The sequence below is a fragment of the Neoarius graeffei genome, chromosome 21 (assembly GCF_027579695.1).
Source record: "Neoarius graeffei isolate fNeoGra1 chromosome 21, fNeoGra1.pri, whole genome shotgun sequence".
Taxonomy (NCBI): domain Eukaryota; kingdom Metazoa; phylum Chordata; class Actinopteri; order Siluriformes; family Ariidae; genus Neoarius; species Neoarius graeffei.
In genome coordinates, this window is record NC_083589.1 from 58,903,227 (window position 1) to 58,921,489 (window position 18,263).

Genomic DNA, 18,263 nt, shown 5'->3' on the forward strand with positions numbered 1-18,263 from the left:
CTCTAGGGCCCTGATTTCCAAATGAAATGCAAAATTTACTGAAAAGAGGACTTTAGACCACTGAGCAGCAACGCTCCAGTTGTTTCTCTCCTTAGCCCAGGTAACACTCTTCTGATGTTGTCTCTGGTTCAGGAGTGGCTTGATATTAGGAATTTGACAGTTGTAGCCCCTTTGCTGAAGACGTCTGTGTGTGGTGGCTCTTGACGCATTGACATCGGCCTCAGTCCACTCCTTGTGAAGCTCTCCCAAGTTCCTGAATCGACTTTTTTTGACAATCCTCTCAAGGCTGAACTGAACTCATCCCTGTTGCTTGTGCACCTTTTCCGGCCAACCTTTTCAGCAATTACCTTCTGTAGCTTACCCTTCTTGTGCAGGGTGTCGATGATTGTCTTCTGGACAATTGTTCGAGTCAGCAGTCTTCCCCATGATTGTGGTTGTGTGGACTGAACTAGACTGAGATACACATGGCGTTTATATTGTTTGAATAGTAATTTACTCAAACTCGAATAATTTGAGAAACTGGATTTCTGATTTTCATGAGCTATGTCATAATCATCAAAATTAAAGCAAAAAAAAAAAGGCTTGAAATATTTCACTTTAATGAATATAAGATATATGAAAGTTTACCTTTTTGAATTGAATTATGAAAAAAATGAACTTTTTCATGATATTCTAGTTTTTTGAGATGCACTAGTAGATTTTAATATCATCATCATCCAGTCGAGTCTCAGCCATTTTGCCTGTGCTGTAAGAGAAATGGAGTAAGCAGAAAGCTGGATGAAGCTATAAGCTCTCTCCCTCTCTCTTTCTTTCTTTTTCTCTCCCTCTCTCTCTCGTGTGTGTGTGTGTGTGTGTTTGCAAAGTGGCGCCACTATTGAGAGGCGGGCTCTGGGGAGCCCGGCGCTAAACTTGATCAAACCGGTCTATTTGTCTTAAAGCTCCTGGGACCTGCCTCACTTCCTGTTGTGTAATGCCGCCTGTTCCACGTCTCTGACACAGAGCAGCCAGGCCTGAGAGAGAGAGAGAGAGAGAGAGAGGAAAAAAAACCCCAGCATTCTGCTGGCACACAGCACATTCCTGTGTGAATATGCTGCTGTCCATTCTAGAACATTCCCTTCCTCCTTTTTTTTTTTTTCCATTTCCAAATGCTGAGCTTGATCAGGAATTTTCTAAAATAGCTGAAGGCAGGCTGCTGACATGCCAAAAGTTCAGAAAATATTCAGATATCTTCTCCTACCCTTATTTTGCATAATTTTTTTTTTTTTTGGGCAGAGCGTCTCATATAGCTGGCAGGTTTCCATATATCCAAAACAAATAAGTGCAGGTTTTATTTATATATATTTAAAAAATTAAGTTATTCCACGAAATCGAGTTGTACATGAGCTGATGGTGCTATAATCCGTGTACGATGAGATTGAGTGGAATAACTGTTTTATTCTATCCACATTTCACTGAATTTTGAGAAATTGAGCATTTTTATTTTTTGTAAATTCGATAAATAAAACTTTATACAAAACGTCTGACAAAATCATTTCCGCTTAGAATGTAAACAAACCGGCAATTTGTGAAAAATGCAATAATTCTTGAAAAATAAAAAAGATGATGTTCTTACTATCAAATAGTTTCATTCCACATTTTATTGCTTTTTTTTTTGTATTTTTTGGGGTTTTGGTTTTGAGTAGTTTTTATTTTGTCCTCAACTGATTCAGCAACACGCTCCGCCATTTTGTTTTTCTCTACTATAGGAGTATAGGAGCTGATATCCTAGTAGTAGAGTAGCCAATCAGAGCGTGCAATTGCTCATATCCAGTGAATAATTAAAAATATTTCCATCTTTATAATACATACATCTCCTCTATAATCAATCCTCTTCTGCACCCTTTCCTGTGTTGTAAAGCTTCTGAATTTTGGACACGATTATTTCTCTATGGTGATTTTATAAACCGTGTCAACGGACACAACCTGGAAAGTCTCCGTTAACCTCCTTGTCTTCTACCATTGAAATTGTCCTGTAGTCCATTGTGATCCGTTTAGCTACTGACCCTAGAATAACCTGTCCCAGGTACACTTATGAAGTTTGCATCTGATCACCTGTTTGAGTGCGTCTTGATGAGACTGGTTGCTCTTGGTAGCATTGGGAGCTGGGGTAGGTCTGACCTTCGAGCTTTGCATTGAGGCAGCATTATTGTAATTGTAAATCTAGTTGTATTAATGCTGCCTTCATGTGCTAGTCGGAATTATGGTAACTACGAGTTGCCAACTTGGAAGTTGCACACGAACGCTCATTGAACTTGTAATCTCGAGTGGGAACTTTGGGAACAATTTTGATACCAGAGTTCCTGAGTTGGGGTGACCTTCAACCTTTCAACATGGTGGAGAAGAGAACGTTTCGCTCCAACAGCAAAGCGCTTCAGCATGGCTTATTTGTAATTCCGACTTACCAAGTGGAAGTAGGACCTTTTGACTAAGCAGCACATGTTCAAATTGTGCTATACACAATGAGCTACAGTCCTGTGCAAAAGTCTTAGCCCCCCATTTTTTTTCCATACAAACTTTATAGATTTCTATTTTAAGACTTTTACATTCTCGAGTCAAAACATTACAAAAACATTTTAGAGTTCCAAACGTTCATACTTTTTCCAGCACAAAGTTAAATATTACAGAAAAAAAAGTGTGTATCTGAGCAGCATATTCCATAAGGGAGCACTTTTCAGATTAAAAAATAAAACATAATGAAGGCTACTGGGTTTTGGTGCAAAATGAAGATGCGAGTGTGACAAAGTGTCCAGAAGAACTGTGGCTGGTTCTGGAACATTCTCAGTCAAACCTACAGCTCATTTCCGCATAAAACTGCACTCATTGTACTTCAGACAATTATTATTATTATTTAAACAAAGGGTCGTCTCGCAACAAATATTGACCGTTTCATTTATTATGGCTTACTGATTACTGTTTATAGTATATTTTTAATGTTGAAACATTTTCATTATTTTTAAGCCACTTTTGGTCGACACCATTTCTTTACACGCGCCTAAGACTTTTTAACAGGACTGCATATGGTCACAAATCATGAAAAAGATGATTATTATTATGACGACATTGTTATTAGCTCATCTGGCCAACAGGTAATGAGTTTATACCATCATGTGTTGTCCATCGTCCGTCTGGCATCGTCCACATTTCACAAAAATCGCTTCTTCTCTCTCAATTCTTCACCGATTTTTATTCCTTTTGGCAGGAAGGTAGGTCCACCTAGGGTGCATATAGCTTCTATGCAAATTTGCATAATTGCAATTAATAATGAAGATATGGAGTAATTAATCAATCCCTGACAAGCAGTTTCAACACAAATCACTTCTTCTCCCTCAATTCTTCACTGATTTTGATTCTTTCTGGCATGAAGGTAGGGGTACCTAGGGTGCACGTAACGTCTACCCAGATTTGCATCATTACAATTATTAATGAAGTTATGGACTAATTAAACCTAATGCTTTAAGCAGTTCAACAACAACAAAAAAACTCTTCTTCTTAGTCAATTCCTCACCGTTTTGGATTCTTTCTGATAAATAGATCGGTATTCCTAGGGTGGATATCGCTTCTACAGTGGTGCTTGAAAGTTTGTGAACCCTTTAGAAGTTTCTATATTTCTGCATAAATATGACCAAAAACATCATCAGATTTTCACCCAAGTCATAAATGTAGATAAAGAGAACCCAGTTAAACGAATGAGACAAAAATATTATACTTGGTCATTTATTTATTGAGGAAAATGATCCAATATTACATATGTGAGTGGCAAAAGTATGTGAACCTCTAGGATTAGCAGTTAATTTGAAGGTGAAATTAGAGTCAGGTGTTTTCAATCAATGGGATGACAAATCAGGTGTGAGTGGGCACCCTGTTTTATTTAAAGAACAGGGATCTATCAAAGTCTGATCTTCACAACACATGTTTGTGGAAGTGCATCATGGCACGAACAAAGGAGATTTCTGAGGACCTCAGAAAAAGCGTTGTTGATGCTCATCAGGCTGGAAAAGGTTACAAAACCATCTCTAAAGAGTTTGGACTCCACCAATCCACAGTCAGACAGACTGTGTACAAATGGGAGGAAATTCAAGGCCATTGTTACCCTCCCCAGGAGTGGTCGACCAACAAAGATCACTCCAAGAGCAAGGCATGTAATAGTCGGCGAGGTCACAAAGGACCCCAGGATAACTTCTAAGCAACTGAAGGCCTCTCTCACATTGGCTAATGTTAATGTTCATGAGTCCACCATCAGGAGAACACTGAACAACAATGATGTGCATGGCAGGGTTGCAAGGAGAAAGCCACTGCTCTCCAAAAAGAACATTGCTGCTCATCTGTAGTTTGCTAAAGATCACGTGGACAAGCCAGAAGGCTATTGGAAAAATGTTTTGTGGACGGATGAGTCCAAAATAGAATTTTTGGTTTAAATGAGAAGGGTTATGTTTGGAGAAAGGAAAGCACTGCATTCCAGCATAAGAACCTTATCCCATCTGTGAAACATAGTGGTGGTAGTATCATGGTTTGGGCCTGTTTTGCTGCATCTGGGCCAGGATGGCTTGCCATCATTGATGGAACAATGAATTCTGAATTATACCAGCGAATTCTAAAGGAAAATGTAAGGACATCTGTCCAGGAACTGAATCTCAAGAGAAGGTGGGTCATGCAGCAAGACAACGACCCTAAGCACACAAGTCGTTCTACCAAAGAATGGTTAAAGAAGAATAAAGTGAATGTTTTGGAATGGCCAAGTCAAAGTCCTGACCTTAATCCAATGGAAATGTTGTGGAAGGACCTGAAGTGAGCAGTTCATGTGAGGAAACCCACCAACATCCCAGAGTTGAAGCTGTTCTGTACGGAGGAACGGGCTAAAATTCCTCCAAGCCGGTGTGCAGGACTGATCAACAGTTACCGGAAACGTTTAGTTGCAGTTATTGCTGCACAAGGGGGTCACACCAGATACTGAAAGCAAAGGTTCACATACTTTTGCCACTCACAGATATGTAATATTGAATCATTTTCCTCAATAAATAAATGACCAAGTATATTAGTTTTGTCTCATTTGTTTAACTGGGTTCTCTTTATCTACTTTTAGGACTTGTGTGAAAATCTGATGATGTTTTAGGTCATATTTATGCAGAAATATAGAAAATTCTAAAGGGTTCACAAACTTTCAAGCACCACTGTATATATAGCTTGTATATAGTGTAGATAGCTTGCAGTGTTTATTGCGCATTAAGGTGGCCCACTTTAGATCGTTCCTTCCGGACTAGATGAGGCCGGAGTGAACTACACCGTCACTGACGGTCTCGTTATAAATAAGCGTGATTGCTTTTCAACATGTTCCTAGACATTTCTGTAATAACACTGTCTTTGTATGATTGTAGCCAATCGTACGCCAGAGCGGTTAAATTCTCAATTCTGATTGGTTAGAAGGTGTTTAAATTTCTACATCATCAGCTTGGACAGTTCGTAGCAGCTGTAACACAAATCACAGGTTTATATTCATGGGCTCGTTCTAATACTGTCGGTTATCTGTAATCTGTGCTCATGAAGATTTCTGTAAAGAAGCGTCGATTTATATTTTATGAGCGGAGTCTCCAGCGCCAGTGGTTCGTAACAGTCAGTAAGTTTTCAGGTTTGTGATTGCTGAGGGTTTTTTTTTTTTCCTTTTCTTATTAACTGAGACGGAGAGAGAGGGGGGAGGGGCTGGTGAGAGAATGACTGTTTATAGCTGCTATAACATAAGTGATCCTGTATTTTACATACGCTATAACATAACGCCAGCTGGCTGAGGTTCGCTCTTCACTAAAGCACTGTTTTCTCTGCAGGAACACGTCACACCAGGACTTCTGATCACCCCCGATATTACTCCACCTCAGCGAAGACGTTTGAGGTGAAATCGCTCGAGAGCTGCTTCAGGCTGTCGATGGTGGTTAAAGCTCAGCGTTCCTGATTTTGGAGATCGAGTTCAAATCCAACAAAGAAAGCCCTCAGTTCCTGAGCTCAATTGGATTGTAAGTAGTTCTGGTTAAATTTGTCTGAATAAATCCCCAAAATGATCACTCGAGACTCATGATGGTGGTCTGAAGGCACTGACATGGAAAGAAGGTGTGGCCTTCAATCTTCTCGTGGATCTTTTTAGCCATACGTTGATGTAAAATTTCTCTCGCATGCTGCATTCAGTGCCATGTAATTCAAAAGTCATTTTTGGATAATATTCTGATAATTCCAGTTGGTTTTTCTCCCCCCGTTTAAAGGGGAACTGAAGGCAATTTTTTTTTTATCATCAAAATTCTATGCATCTCATTTTATTAAATATACGGTAGGAATGTATTTTTGATCGCTATTTTGTCGCTGCTATAGCAAGTTATGAGTGTTTGAAATATGCTCTGTAATACATCAGTCCATATGTCAAAGCAATGGCCGTAAACGAGATACGTTGAGACCTGTGCGAGACATCGTAGGTTGGAAGTAAAACGTATAGTGGAAATCAAAGTGACCAACATCTGCCAACGTTCCCTGTGTCCGAAATCACTCACTCGTTCACTACTCCCTACTCCTTATATAGGGAATTACTATATAGAGGACTCTATCGTGAGCTCATTGGTAAAATGAAAAAACACTTTCAGACACTAGTCTGTCGTGCTGGTATTTACGTCATTACTGTTGCATAATTAAAATGTGCCAGATCAGTCGGCTGGTGGGTTTTCAAAATGATAAAACACATGCATGTGTTTTTGTGATAACTCCATATTATACCGAGCGCATTTCCCACATTAGTCAATACACAGTACCTGCAGCTTTCAGTTCTTTGAAATCAAGCCTGAATACTTTCTACTTTGCCGCTGCCTTTTATTCAATCACATTTGAGGCTTTTAATGTGATTTCTTTCAGCGTGAACGCAATGCATGATGGGATATATTGCTTTGGTTAATGACCATCATTGTATACTACTTTTTGTGATGCATTGTGTGATACTTTGAGTGCACTATATAGGGTGTAAATAATCCTCACGAAGGTTTTGGACAGCATTACAAAATGGCGTCCTCACTATATAGTGCCCTACATACTGAGTAGGGAGTGATTTCAGACACAGGGGTTGTCAAAAGACACGCGCGCCCTCTTTCGAATGCTGATGTAATCAAACTGGAAGTTTGTTTTTATAGCAATCAGGAAAGTTTGAAAAAAGTTGGCAGTAATCGTCATTTAAACTCATTTTTGTGCAATATTTCGTTTGGAAAACAGTTTTCAAAATGGCGGCACTGACACCTGGCTGACACTTCACGTTTCGAAGTCTCGCACAAGTCTCGTGAAGATCGCGTGGATAAGCGACGCCTGCCGTGGACCAAATTCAACACGGCTAAAAACCGAATAGGCCGATAAGTATATTTAATTGCGATTAGTTGCCAATACGAGTCATGATATAAGGTTACTAAAACCGAAAATGTAAGTGAATAACACGTTAATTAAGAAATAAAGCAAGTTTAAAAATGACTTCAGTTCTCCTTTAAGCACCACAGTGCAGGTTATTTGCTCTAATTCACATTTAATGTAGCTGCATGCATTTCCCTAATGCCCATGATGTATATTTCTTTAATCTTTGCACATGGCTATTTTGCATGTGCGCTGTCCGAATATCAGTGTACCGCCTTGAAAATATTCCATTAACCTCTCGGAGGATTGCGAGCACCACTCGGGCTGCCCTGTGCGCCGTGCTGAGGGCGGGTGGCCTGTGGCTTCTGAGGGCTGGGCACATGTGGTAAAGAGGCTAGTGCGTTTGTGTGGAGGGATCGAAGCGGAGCAGTGTGCCTCCCCGTCATCCATCTCTCATCCCTACCCCCCCCGGCTGAGTGGATGCGGAGCGCCACACACAGCACTCACACCCTCTCCCACCCACACACACACACGGGGGGAAAAACCCTGTGCGCTCAACCTCATCCTAGTTGCAGACTGCACACACAGAGATATATATATATATATATATATATATATATATATATATATATATATATATATATATATATGCGCATGTTTCTGCTCCTACAAATTTAAGTGATACAAAGAGCAAGAATTAGATATTCACACACACCTCTCTTTGCTCTTAAAAACAAAACTCCCTCCTGAACCATGTTAAACATACATCTATCAAAACATTATATTCTTAGCGATTCTGCTAATTTGTTGCTGTATTTCCGTTATTCCCATGGGGGAAAAAAAAAACCACTCATGCTGTTCTAATGTAACATGTAAGCATTATTACTGCTAGCACGGTTAGCCACCATCTTCAATCACTCGACGTCATACTAACGAGAAATCCAACGTACAATTAGCTGAGATGATGTTCCAGACATCAGGAAGTCCCAGAATGCAATGCAGCTACGCGCCGCCGAGTTACGTCGGAGATTCTCAGCTCGGCTAGTTAGCGATCGACGAGCACGTTGGTGGTGTTGGTTATATTCGTGTGAAAGTCAAAGTTTTGGTAGCTGATCTGTTTGAGCGGAGTGGAAACACCAGGAGTGGACAGATCGGGACGGACTGAAGGACTAAAGCGCTGCTGCATTGCTCGTTAGGTAGAGATGACGCGAGAGCTGAATCTGACTCGCATGAAGGAAAATTGAGCAACATGCCGACGAAAGGCGTCGGAATTTAATCATGACGTACCATACTGTGCAAAAGTCCTAGCCCCTATTTATCTTTTTTTTCATATAAACTTTGTTATAGGTTTCTATTTTATGACTTCTGCATTGGGGTGGCACGGTGGTGTAGTGGTTAGCGCTGTCACCTCACAGCAAGAAAGTCCGGGTTCGAGCCCCATGGCCGGCGAGGGCCTTTCTGTGCGGAGTTTGCATGTTCTCCCCATGTCCGCGTGGGTTTCCTCCGGTTTCCCCCACAGTCCAAAGACATGCAGGTTAGGTTAACTGGTGACTCTAAATTGAGCGTAGGTGTGAATGTGAGTGTGAATGGTTGTCTGTGTCTATGTGTCAGCCCTGTGATGACCTGGCGACTTGTCCAGGGTGTACCCCGCCTTTCGCCCGTAGTCAGCTGGGATAGGATCCAGCTTGCCTGCGACCCTGTAGAACAGGATAAAGCGGCTACAGATAATGAGATGAGACTTCTGCATTGAGTCAAAACATTTTAGAGTTCCAAACAAACATTTGTCTTTTTTTTTTTTTAACCCCAGCACAAAAGTAAATGCTACATATGGGGAAAAAAAAAGTTTGTATCTGAGCAGCATATTCCATAAAGCCCAGCGCACACGGGCGATTTTCTGTCGCTTGGTTGTGCAATTTTGACGGAAGCGAAAATTTACTTCGTGTGTGGATATTTGCGATTTTTTTTTTTTGCTTGCGACAGATCACAGGTATCAAACGATGATATTCTGCAACAAACAAACAAAAAAAACAGGTAAAAAAACAAAAAAACCCACTTCTTTGAGATACTGCTGCGTGTGCGTCTTTGCGATAATGAAGCGATCACCTCCAAAGGCTAAGCCAATCCCCGCCCGCGAAATAGTCACGTGATTTCCACGTGACTTGCATCCGCCTCCCAAATCACTCACTGGTAACAGATAACACGCACACGCAGTGACCTGAGAGGGGAAACTTGCATCCAAAAATTGCAATACCCTTGCGATGAGAAGTCGCCCGTGTGCGCTGGGCTTGAGAGATGAAAAAAGAAAACATAACGAAGGCTGCTGGGTTTTGGTGTGAAATGAAGAAGCGAGTGTGACAGTCAAAGTGTCCGGAAGAACTGTGGCTGGTTCTGGAATATTCTCAGTCAAACCTACAGCTCATTTCTGTGTAAAACTGCAACCACTGGACCTCAGACTACTATTTTATTAAAGCAAAGGGTCGTCTCACATCAAATACTGACTTTTTCATTTATTATGGCTTACTGATTACTGTTTATAGTATTTTTTTCCACGTTGCAACATTTCATTATTTTTTAAACCACATTTGGTCTTCAGCATTTCTTTACATGTGCTGGAGACTTTTTCCCCTTGAAAGTCTTGGATTATTCTTGAGATATTATTTGTGTGATCGAGTGAGGAATGTAAGTGTTTAAAGGTTAACCGTGATTACACTTTTCAGTATGATGAATAGAACATCGAAGAGGATCGACTTTAGGAAATCAAAAACCAAACTTGCATCTGTAAGAATCTGCACTGAAATTCTATCCAGCTGCCTGTTTTCTGGAACAGAGCTGCTTTTCCTTTCTCCGCAGCCGGGTCAGCGTTACCGGGTCAGGATTTCAGGTCAGGAATTAAGCCAGGAATGGCTACGTTAGAAGAAACGACAAAGCTTCAAATTACAGGCTGATGTCCCCCCCCAGTTAGGCGCACTGTTAATTTTCCAGGGTTTTTCGATCCTAGACTTGAGTTTCTTTAATACACGGAGCTCTGCGTGTCGAGTTACACTGCATATGAAAGTGGATCCGGAGCATTACATGTGTACACACCACTTAATCTAATCGGAACAATGGCAAACTGGCGCAGAGTGGCGTACGTCCTTCAGACGGCGGAGAGAAACAGTCGAGTGAATGTGTGAAAGAAAGACGGTGGAGAAAGATTGTGCATCAACTATAATGTTCACTCCACTGATGCTTTCTGCGAGGGACAGTGTGCGTTTAAGCCTCGGGTTATTTCTCCGACTCTGCTCAGCTTGGGTCTTTCTCTCTCTCGGAGTGTGTGTGTGTGTGGGAGAGGGAAAGAAAGAGTAGGCGACAGCTTGGGCCCCCTACACTCCATCCCCAAGCCCTCACACATCCAGCAAGGTCACATGACCGCAGTGAAGCTCTGCCCCGACCTCACAGAGGAAAGCTGGCACCGAACAGCTAGTGGCCAGCCTCGAACTCACACCTCACCGTCCACATGGAGATGCAGAGACACGTGGAAGTACGAAAACCCTGATTAGACCTGTCCTAACCTGGACCATCGCGCTGGTCCAAATGGGAAAGGTTAACTTCTAAAACTCCCAAAACCAATCCTGGCTCTAGATTAATCACGCACCTTTCCGATTAAGTCTCATTAATAACCACTGCTCAATAACTTTAAAATCAATAACTCTCTCATACTCTGGAAGTTTAAAGGAGAACTGAAGTCATTTTTAAACTTGCTTTATTTCTTAATTAACGTGTTATTCAATTACGTTTTCGGTTTTAGTAACCTTATATCGTGACTCGTATTGGCAACTAATTGCAATTAAATATTATACTTATCGGCCTATTCGGTTTTTAGCCGTGTTAAATTTAGTTCGTTTGGTCCACAGCAGGCGTCGCTTATCCGCGCGATCTTCACGAGACTTGTGCGAGACTTCGAAACGTGAAGCATCAGCCAGGTGGCAGTGCCGCCATTTTGAAAACTGTTTTCCAAACGAAATATTGCACAAAAACAAGTTTAAATGACGATTACTGCCGACTTTTTTCAAACTTTCCTGATTGCTTCAATTGCAAAACAAACAAAACTTCCGGCTTGATTACATCAGCATTCGAAAGAGGGCGCGCACGTCTTTTGACAACGTTGGCAGATGTTGGTCACTTTGATTTCCGCTGTACGTTTTACTTCCATCCTACGATGTCTCGCACAGGTCTCAACGAGTCTCGTTTACGGCCATTGCTTTGACATATGGACTGATATATTACAGAGCATATCTCAAACACTCACAACTTCCTATAGCAGTGACAAAAACGCATTCCAATATTTAATAAAATGAGATAAATAGAATTTTGATGATAAAAAATTTGCCTTCAGTTCTCCTTTAAAGGGTTAATTCTGAACACTGGATGCCTTTTATACCAGACAGAATTACCAGATCGTCTTTTTGTTCATCTTAATATATTCCAACCTGCATGTTTTAGTTGCATGTCGTAAATCGTATTCTTCAGTAATCCTCATGAAACTTGGTGTGTTGAGACAACAGCAAAAACCAGCTGATGCCAGGCTTGTAGTACTCGAGTCCAGGACTCGTGACTCGACTTGGAATCGGACTTGTAAATTGAAGACAAAGACTGAGATTTTTTTCTTTATTTTTTGTAACATGCCGCCATAATTTGACATAAGATATTTCTATCTACATTCATTTTTATACTAATTTCGTGCAAGAGAACGCACATTCACCTGTTCATACGTCATGTTCAGGAACAAACTAACGTTAATGGCGCTAAAATGCCTGGAGAGAACGCCACTAGGATTGTCCGCTTTGCTTATACAGACTTCTCGTGCAGTGGGAAAAAAAATGCACTGCTATGTGTTCCATATGTAGAAGAACGATCGAGGAGACGACGGGGACGACCTCGAACTTCAATCCTCATTTGGCGAGACTCCACCCAGAGAAGGAAGTGACATGCTATGTTCATTGCTCTACTGATAGTGGGCGGGGCTTGCTGAGCGATGAACTAGCTAGTGTTAACCCCCTCTCGTGTTATTTACCTTGTTGATAGTGGGCGGGGCTTGTTGAGCAATGAACTAACGAGTGTCAACCCTCTCATGTTATTTGCCCTGTTGATAGTGGGCGGGGCTTGCTGAGCAATGAAGAGGCTTTTTATCTGTAGCCTATTAACGAAAATGGGGCAGTGGAGCAGTAACGTTAGTCCAACATGGTAGCAGAGACGCTTTCACATAAAGGCAGCAACAGACACTGTCAAACGGTGCCGTCGACTTAAAATTTTCTTTAATGACTCGGATTTGAACACTGTGGACTCGGACTTGAGGTTTAGTGACTTGACTACAACACTGGCTGACACATTACATATGTTTAGATTGGAATATTTATCTTCGTGCTGATTTGTTGGGCAGTGCTGTATTTACGTTTGTAAGGTTAACAGTCGGTCAGGTTTCGCTGTTTAAAAACAAAAGAACAAGAATTACTTCTTATTTAGACACTCACCATTTTACAGCAAAGTCATATTCCAGCAGTAGTGGGATGACGGTGCAAGTTCTGGACTCAATGTCCCAGGATGCGATTTTCAGCTAGTTACGACTTGGTGACCCACGAGATTGATTGATTGCAGAATCGGCACGACGCTCAAGGCTTGACGTGACGGAGATGAAGTGAGAGAGATGGATGGAGTGAAGTACTAAAGCACCGCTGCATCACACTCTCTCTCTTCTAAAGTGGTGCTCGCTGGCTCCACTATCAATAGGTAATGGGAGAAAATGGAAAACTAGATCAACATGTCAATGAAAGAAGCTGAAGCGGAATCGTGGACGCTGTTGAAGATCAGGTGTTATTAAATCTTTATAAATATGCAAGGGTGGATTTCTCACAAGTACAAGCAGAAGCGGGGAAAAGAGTAAAAATAAATCCAGACACGGATCTAGAAACATTCCCATGTCTCCATGTGCTGTTTGTGGACAGGACTCTCACTGCATGCTCACTTTTCACAGAGCAAAGTCAAACGGTGACTCACAGATTCCTCCGGTTTTTTTTTTTTCTCCAGGAATCGGGGAAACAGGCTGGCAATGTGACTACACACCACCTCTCTCCTTCCTTCTCTCTCTCCCAGTTCTCCCACCATCCAAGACTTCTCAAAGGCTTTATCTTCTCCGCAGCAGCAGCACCACCAAAAACTAAGCAAGTCCCGATTTGGGAGCGTCTTTAAATTAAACTGCTGCTCTGTGCCACCCAGCGTGTCCTGAGATGGTCGAGTTGTACCTCAGTCACACCTTGACTCGAAAACTTCAAAGCCTGAGTCAAAAAGTCAGCGACACTTTCAAGCTTTACGTGTTGCTGCGAATGAGCCAGCTCCTCTGTTTAAAACACTCCTGCAAACTCGAGCTGGTCTTTTTTTTTTTATTCAGGAAATAAAGTATATCACAGGTAGAGTGGTACATTTTCACATAAATATTTACCTTCGCTCAGAGTTTGTGCTTCGAAAAAGAGGTTTAACTCGGGCACAGATGAAATCTGCACTGTGGGTGTGACGGACGACAACGTGCTTAAACATCATGCTAAAAAAAAGAAAGAAAAAAAAAAGTCTCACTGTTTAAAAGAGAGATCTCAGGGAGCTTTTCGGCTGTGAGCGAGTTCTCTCTCTCTCTGGTACTGGTCAAGGGGCCAGGAGGCCATTCAAAGCCTGTGTGCTTTGTGATGGAGGAAGGTGGGGTGGGGAGAGGAGGGGAGAGAGAGGAGAAGAAAAGCTGAAGTGCTTTGAATGGCGGTGAGGAATGTTTAAAAGTGTCCGTGTGATGTGATGGGGGCAGAGGGAACGGGGGGTCTTTTTCTGCCATCAAGATCTCTGACTCGTTCTCTGAAGGGGGGTTGAAGGAGGAGGAGAAGAGGGAGGGACAAAACTCAGATGCATCTCTGATATGCATGCCTGAGAGAGCACGTTTTTTTTTTTTTTCAAAATACTTTTGCGATGAATTGTTGTAAAAAAATAAATAAAATTTTTAAAAAAGCGTATTCGACGATCATTTCTCCAAGAGAAACCATCCGGAAAACGTGAACGATATTCTGTTGTGATCGTGCTGATTTAAGTGCTTAGAAATTAAATAAGTAAAATAAATAAATAAATCATCAAAAAAAAAAAACAGGGTTGTGATTGACTAATTATTAAAGCCCCCCTAACGTGCAAAACAAGAAGCGTCCATTTTGTGCCTGCTGTAAACACAACAAACATACACGCGAATAATAATAAGAATCTCCATCATTAATATGAAATAATTTCTGCTGTGATGTATCAGCTCGGAGCTCTCAGCTGTCACTATCTGGTTTCATATATAAAGCACACGGGGTTGTAAACTTGTTTTCACACGCCATCGTGTACATGCTAAATCCTGCTCTGTTAGCTTATTAATTAACGAATCAAATCAGTCAACCCTCCTGAAACAAATTCGGCCAGGATACAAATCCCAAGTGCTCCTTATTTTTTTAATTATATAAATATCAACTTTAATGTTTACTGTAAGAATATAAAACAATTTGAGATTTCTTTTCTTTTTCTTTACAAATACATACAGTACATTTAAAACACAGTAGCTTTTCAGCAGGACTCAGTACATCATATATATCATATCATATATCACACAGGCCTGATGCGCAATGCTTCTTACCCCAAATAGGGACCAAAAAAATTATTAAAAAAAAAAAAAATCCATTTCCGTTTGTCCTTCTGGGCAACTTTTAAACGTTAGCTTGTTTTAAAATAAAGGACAAAATTGTGTCTGCTATCATTTATAATTTTAGTGTGTGACCTGTAGTCTATTGAGAATAATAATAATAATAATAATAATAATAATAAAAAAATGTGAATGAGACTGTAGAATTAGCTACTGACACGGATATTTCTTCTGTTCCAAAAAAAAAAATCACTTCAATTTGAAGTACAATGCTCTGAAGTACAATGCTCTGAACAACAGCCGTTAATTCATTAATTAAACAATATCTGCTTACATAAGCATGAATACATCAGCAGAGCGGACCTCTTATTCAAAGCTCGACTCAAAAAGGCTTTTGCAAAGCCTCAAATCCAAAACTAAACAGGATGAAAAATATATATAGATATAGATATTGAGATATATATATTTATAAAAAAGCTCTTTGTATACAAACCAGTATTCATCCGTCTTTGCATAAACTCAATTCAGTCCGAGCTAAAAACAATCTGTGCTTTGACTCTCCGTCGCTTCATTTCAGTCTTTTGTTGGTCATTTCTTTCAGGCAAAAAAAAAAAAAAAAAAAATTAACAAAAGGTAGTTAAGCCATTCTGCTGCTTTTTTTCCTCCTCCTTTCCTTTTTTATGCTATTCTCAGGAGAGAAATGAGATGGGGGAGGGAGGGGGGGGGGGGGGTGTCGCTTCCTAGGCACAATTTATCTCCGTATCCACCTCTTATTTATTTATTTTTTTAAATTTAAGGATACAAGTTAAAACACAGGTACGAGGTAGCCGAAATGTTTTAGGCGTCACGTTTAGTAGGGAAAGACGAGAGATTTTAGGCTCGTATTGCAACCGGTTAGAGATTAAAACTTTTTTTGTTAAGTGTTGCACACCACAATGGGTTAATATCATAAAACGCCAGATGAAATACTGTTTATATATTCTTCCCATGTGAAGAAATGTGATTTGCTTTAATCCATGCCAGATTTCCCCCATTTAAAATAATAATAATAATAATAATAATAAATGTAAATTCCCCACCCACATCACATCCCATCCCTCCCCCTCCCAATCTCGACCAAGTTTTACCGCACTTTTTCACTTTCAGTCATCTGCCAAAGGCCCAGGTTCAAAACTTTAAGGCAGGGGAGCTGCGTTATCCTCTCCAGTCCCCTCTTAGTAATTTTTGTACATCCATACAAATCGATGCCGGTCAACTGGGTCAGATGGTCCGCTATGAGCTCCAGGCCTTTGTCTGTAATCCGCACACACTGGCCAATGTTCAGGGTCCTTAACTCGTGCATCTGGCGCACCATCCGGTTGATGCCATCATCGCTTATGTGGCACGAGCAAAGCGACAGAGACTTGAGCTGGTACAGGCCCTGGGCTACGTAAGCCAGGCTCTGGTCGCCGATCTTGTCGCAGAAAGACACGTCCAAGCCGGAAAGTCGTAGCGTCCCCATGGCGAGATGCATGATGCCCGTGTCGCTAATGTTGTCACACGAGCGCAGGTTAAGACTCCACAGGCTGGTCATGTGGGACAGGTGGATCATTCCGGCGTCTGAGATGCCCCCGCAGAAGCTCAGGTTGAGAACTTTGAGCCTGGCCAGGCCTTTGGAGATGTGTTTGAGAGACAGGTCTGTGAGCTTCTGGCAGTCCTGAAGCGTGAGGTACTCCAGGCTGAGGCATCCCTCAGCCGCGCTTCGGGTCATACCTGCCAGGTGGCCGATGCCTACGTCGGAGACGTGCCTGCAGCTTCTCAAGTTGAGGCTCTTGAGCCTGTGCAAGCCCCATGCGATCAGCAGCAAACCGGTGTTGGTGATGTTGCTGCAGCCGCCCAGCTCCAGTACCTCCAAGTTCTTCAGGTACTGAGCTATCCTGCCCAAGCTGGAGTCCGTAATCTGCTTGCACAGGCTCAGGTTGAGAACACGCAACGAAGAGATCTCCTGGACGAAAGCGTGCCCCAGGCCGTTGTCAGTCAGGTTGTAGCAGCCGCTCAGGTTCAGGCTCTCGATGTTGGGCATGCCCTGGATCACATAGCTCAGGCTGCGCCTCAGGCTCAGGATCTGCACCCTCCTGATGCCCCGGGCCTGAAGGCTGGGGAACAGGGACGGGTTGGCCCTCCTGAGATGCAGCTTGGCTTCAACCCCCCTCCACACAGACTTGTGGTAGGACGCGTCTCTCCATGCTGTGCACACTTGGGCCACCCGGCCTTTGTCCCTCACCTCCAAGTAACTGAAAATCATGGCTAAGATCTCTGGAAAGAGGCACGAGACGTGCGTCTCCATCTTAAAATGCGCGAAAAAAAAAATGCACAGCCACAGCAAGTTCACTTCCCTCTTTGGTTTATTCAGGAGGGAAAAAACACCACCACCACCTCCAGAACCTCCTCCAGAACCTCCAGCTGCGTTTCTTTTCTACATTTAAGTGTGTAAACCGAGCAACTCCTGGGGCGCGCGCACAACCAGTAGGGAAGAAAAGCTGCTTTCCAGTACAGACGGGAAACCAGCGCTCGCGCTCTCTCTCTCTCTCTCTCTCTCTCTCTCACTCACTCACGCTCGCTCTCGCGCGCGCGGTCACGCGCCGCTGCCCATTTTGTGTTGAGATAACCGTCTCCGCTGCGCGCGAGGATCCAGGCGGTCGTCCATGGCTTCCTGCGGTCGAAAGATCTTCAAAAACCGCCTCAAAACCGAAACCGGGTGAAGAATGACGCGTTATTTGTGCGACGGTCGGTTCAAACCGCGACCCCCTGACAATACACCGAGCTTTCGGCTCGCGCTCGCACGCATTGCCAAGCCGAGGCGCTTCCTGCTGCCTTTGTCTGATCTTTTCAAACTGACTTGGCAGGGCCGCGTGCACCGCGCTGCTCCGGGGGTGGGAGGAGCGAATTCACACCCGTGTCCGAGTTTCCTGCGTGAAATCCAACGCGCAGAACATCATCCCTCGTCCCGTGCTCTGCTTTTACACCACCTCGGTTTGTGCGTTTTGTTTTTAATCCAGCTCAAACAGATGAATTCGTTTTGCTCTCTTTTCGTCCCCCCCTCCTTTCTCAAGCGGAAATGGTTTCTCCCAACTCAGCTGGAACAGTAAGAATAGTTCCCCTGGAAACCAACTTCTTACAATTCAGTTCACTTTACCCT

At 42.4% G+C, this 18,263-nt stretch overlaps 2 protein-coding genes across 3 annotated transcripts in view; one reads left to right on the forward strand and one right to left on the reverse strand.

The window, feature by feature from the left end:
• The window catches only part of wnt5b (wingless-type MMTV integration site family, member 5b), a 247,867-nt gene that overhangs the window by 111,355 nt on the left and 118,249 nt on the right, over positions 1-18,263 (forward strand). For both annotated transcript variants that reach the window (XM_060903424.1, XM_060903426.1), the window contains exon 2: positions 5,856-6,041. The gene's annotated coding sequence lies outside the window, so the exon portion shown is untranslated. The remainder of the gene's footprint in view (positions 1-5,855; positions 6,042-18,263) is intronic.
• Positions 16,195-18,098, reverse strand: fbxl14b (F-box and leucine-rich repeat protein 14b). Its single transcript, XM_060903716.1, has one exon. It carries the CDS (start codon positions 17,409-17,411, stop codon positions 16,209-16,211), a length of 1,203 nt encoding a protein of 400 aa, XP_060759699.1. The 5' UTR covers positions 17,412-18,098; the 3' UTR covers positions 16,195-16,208.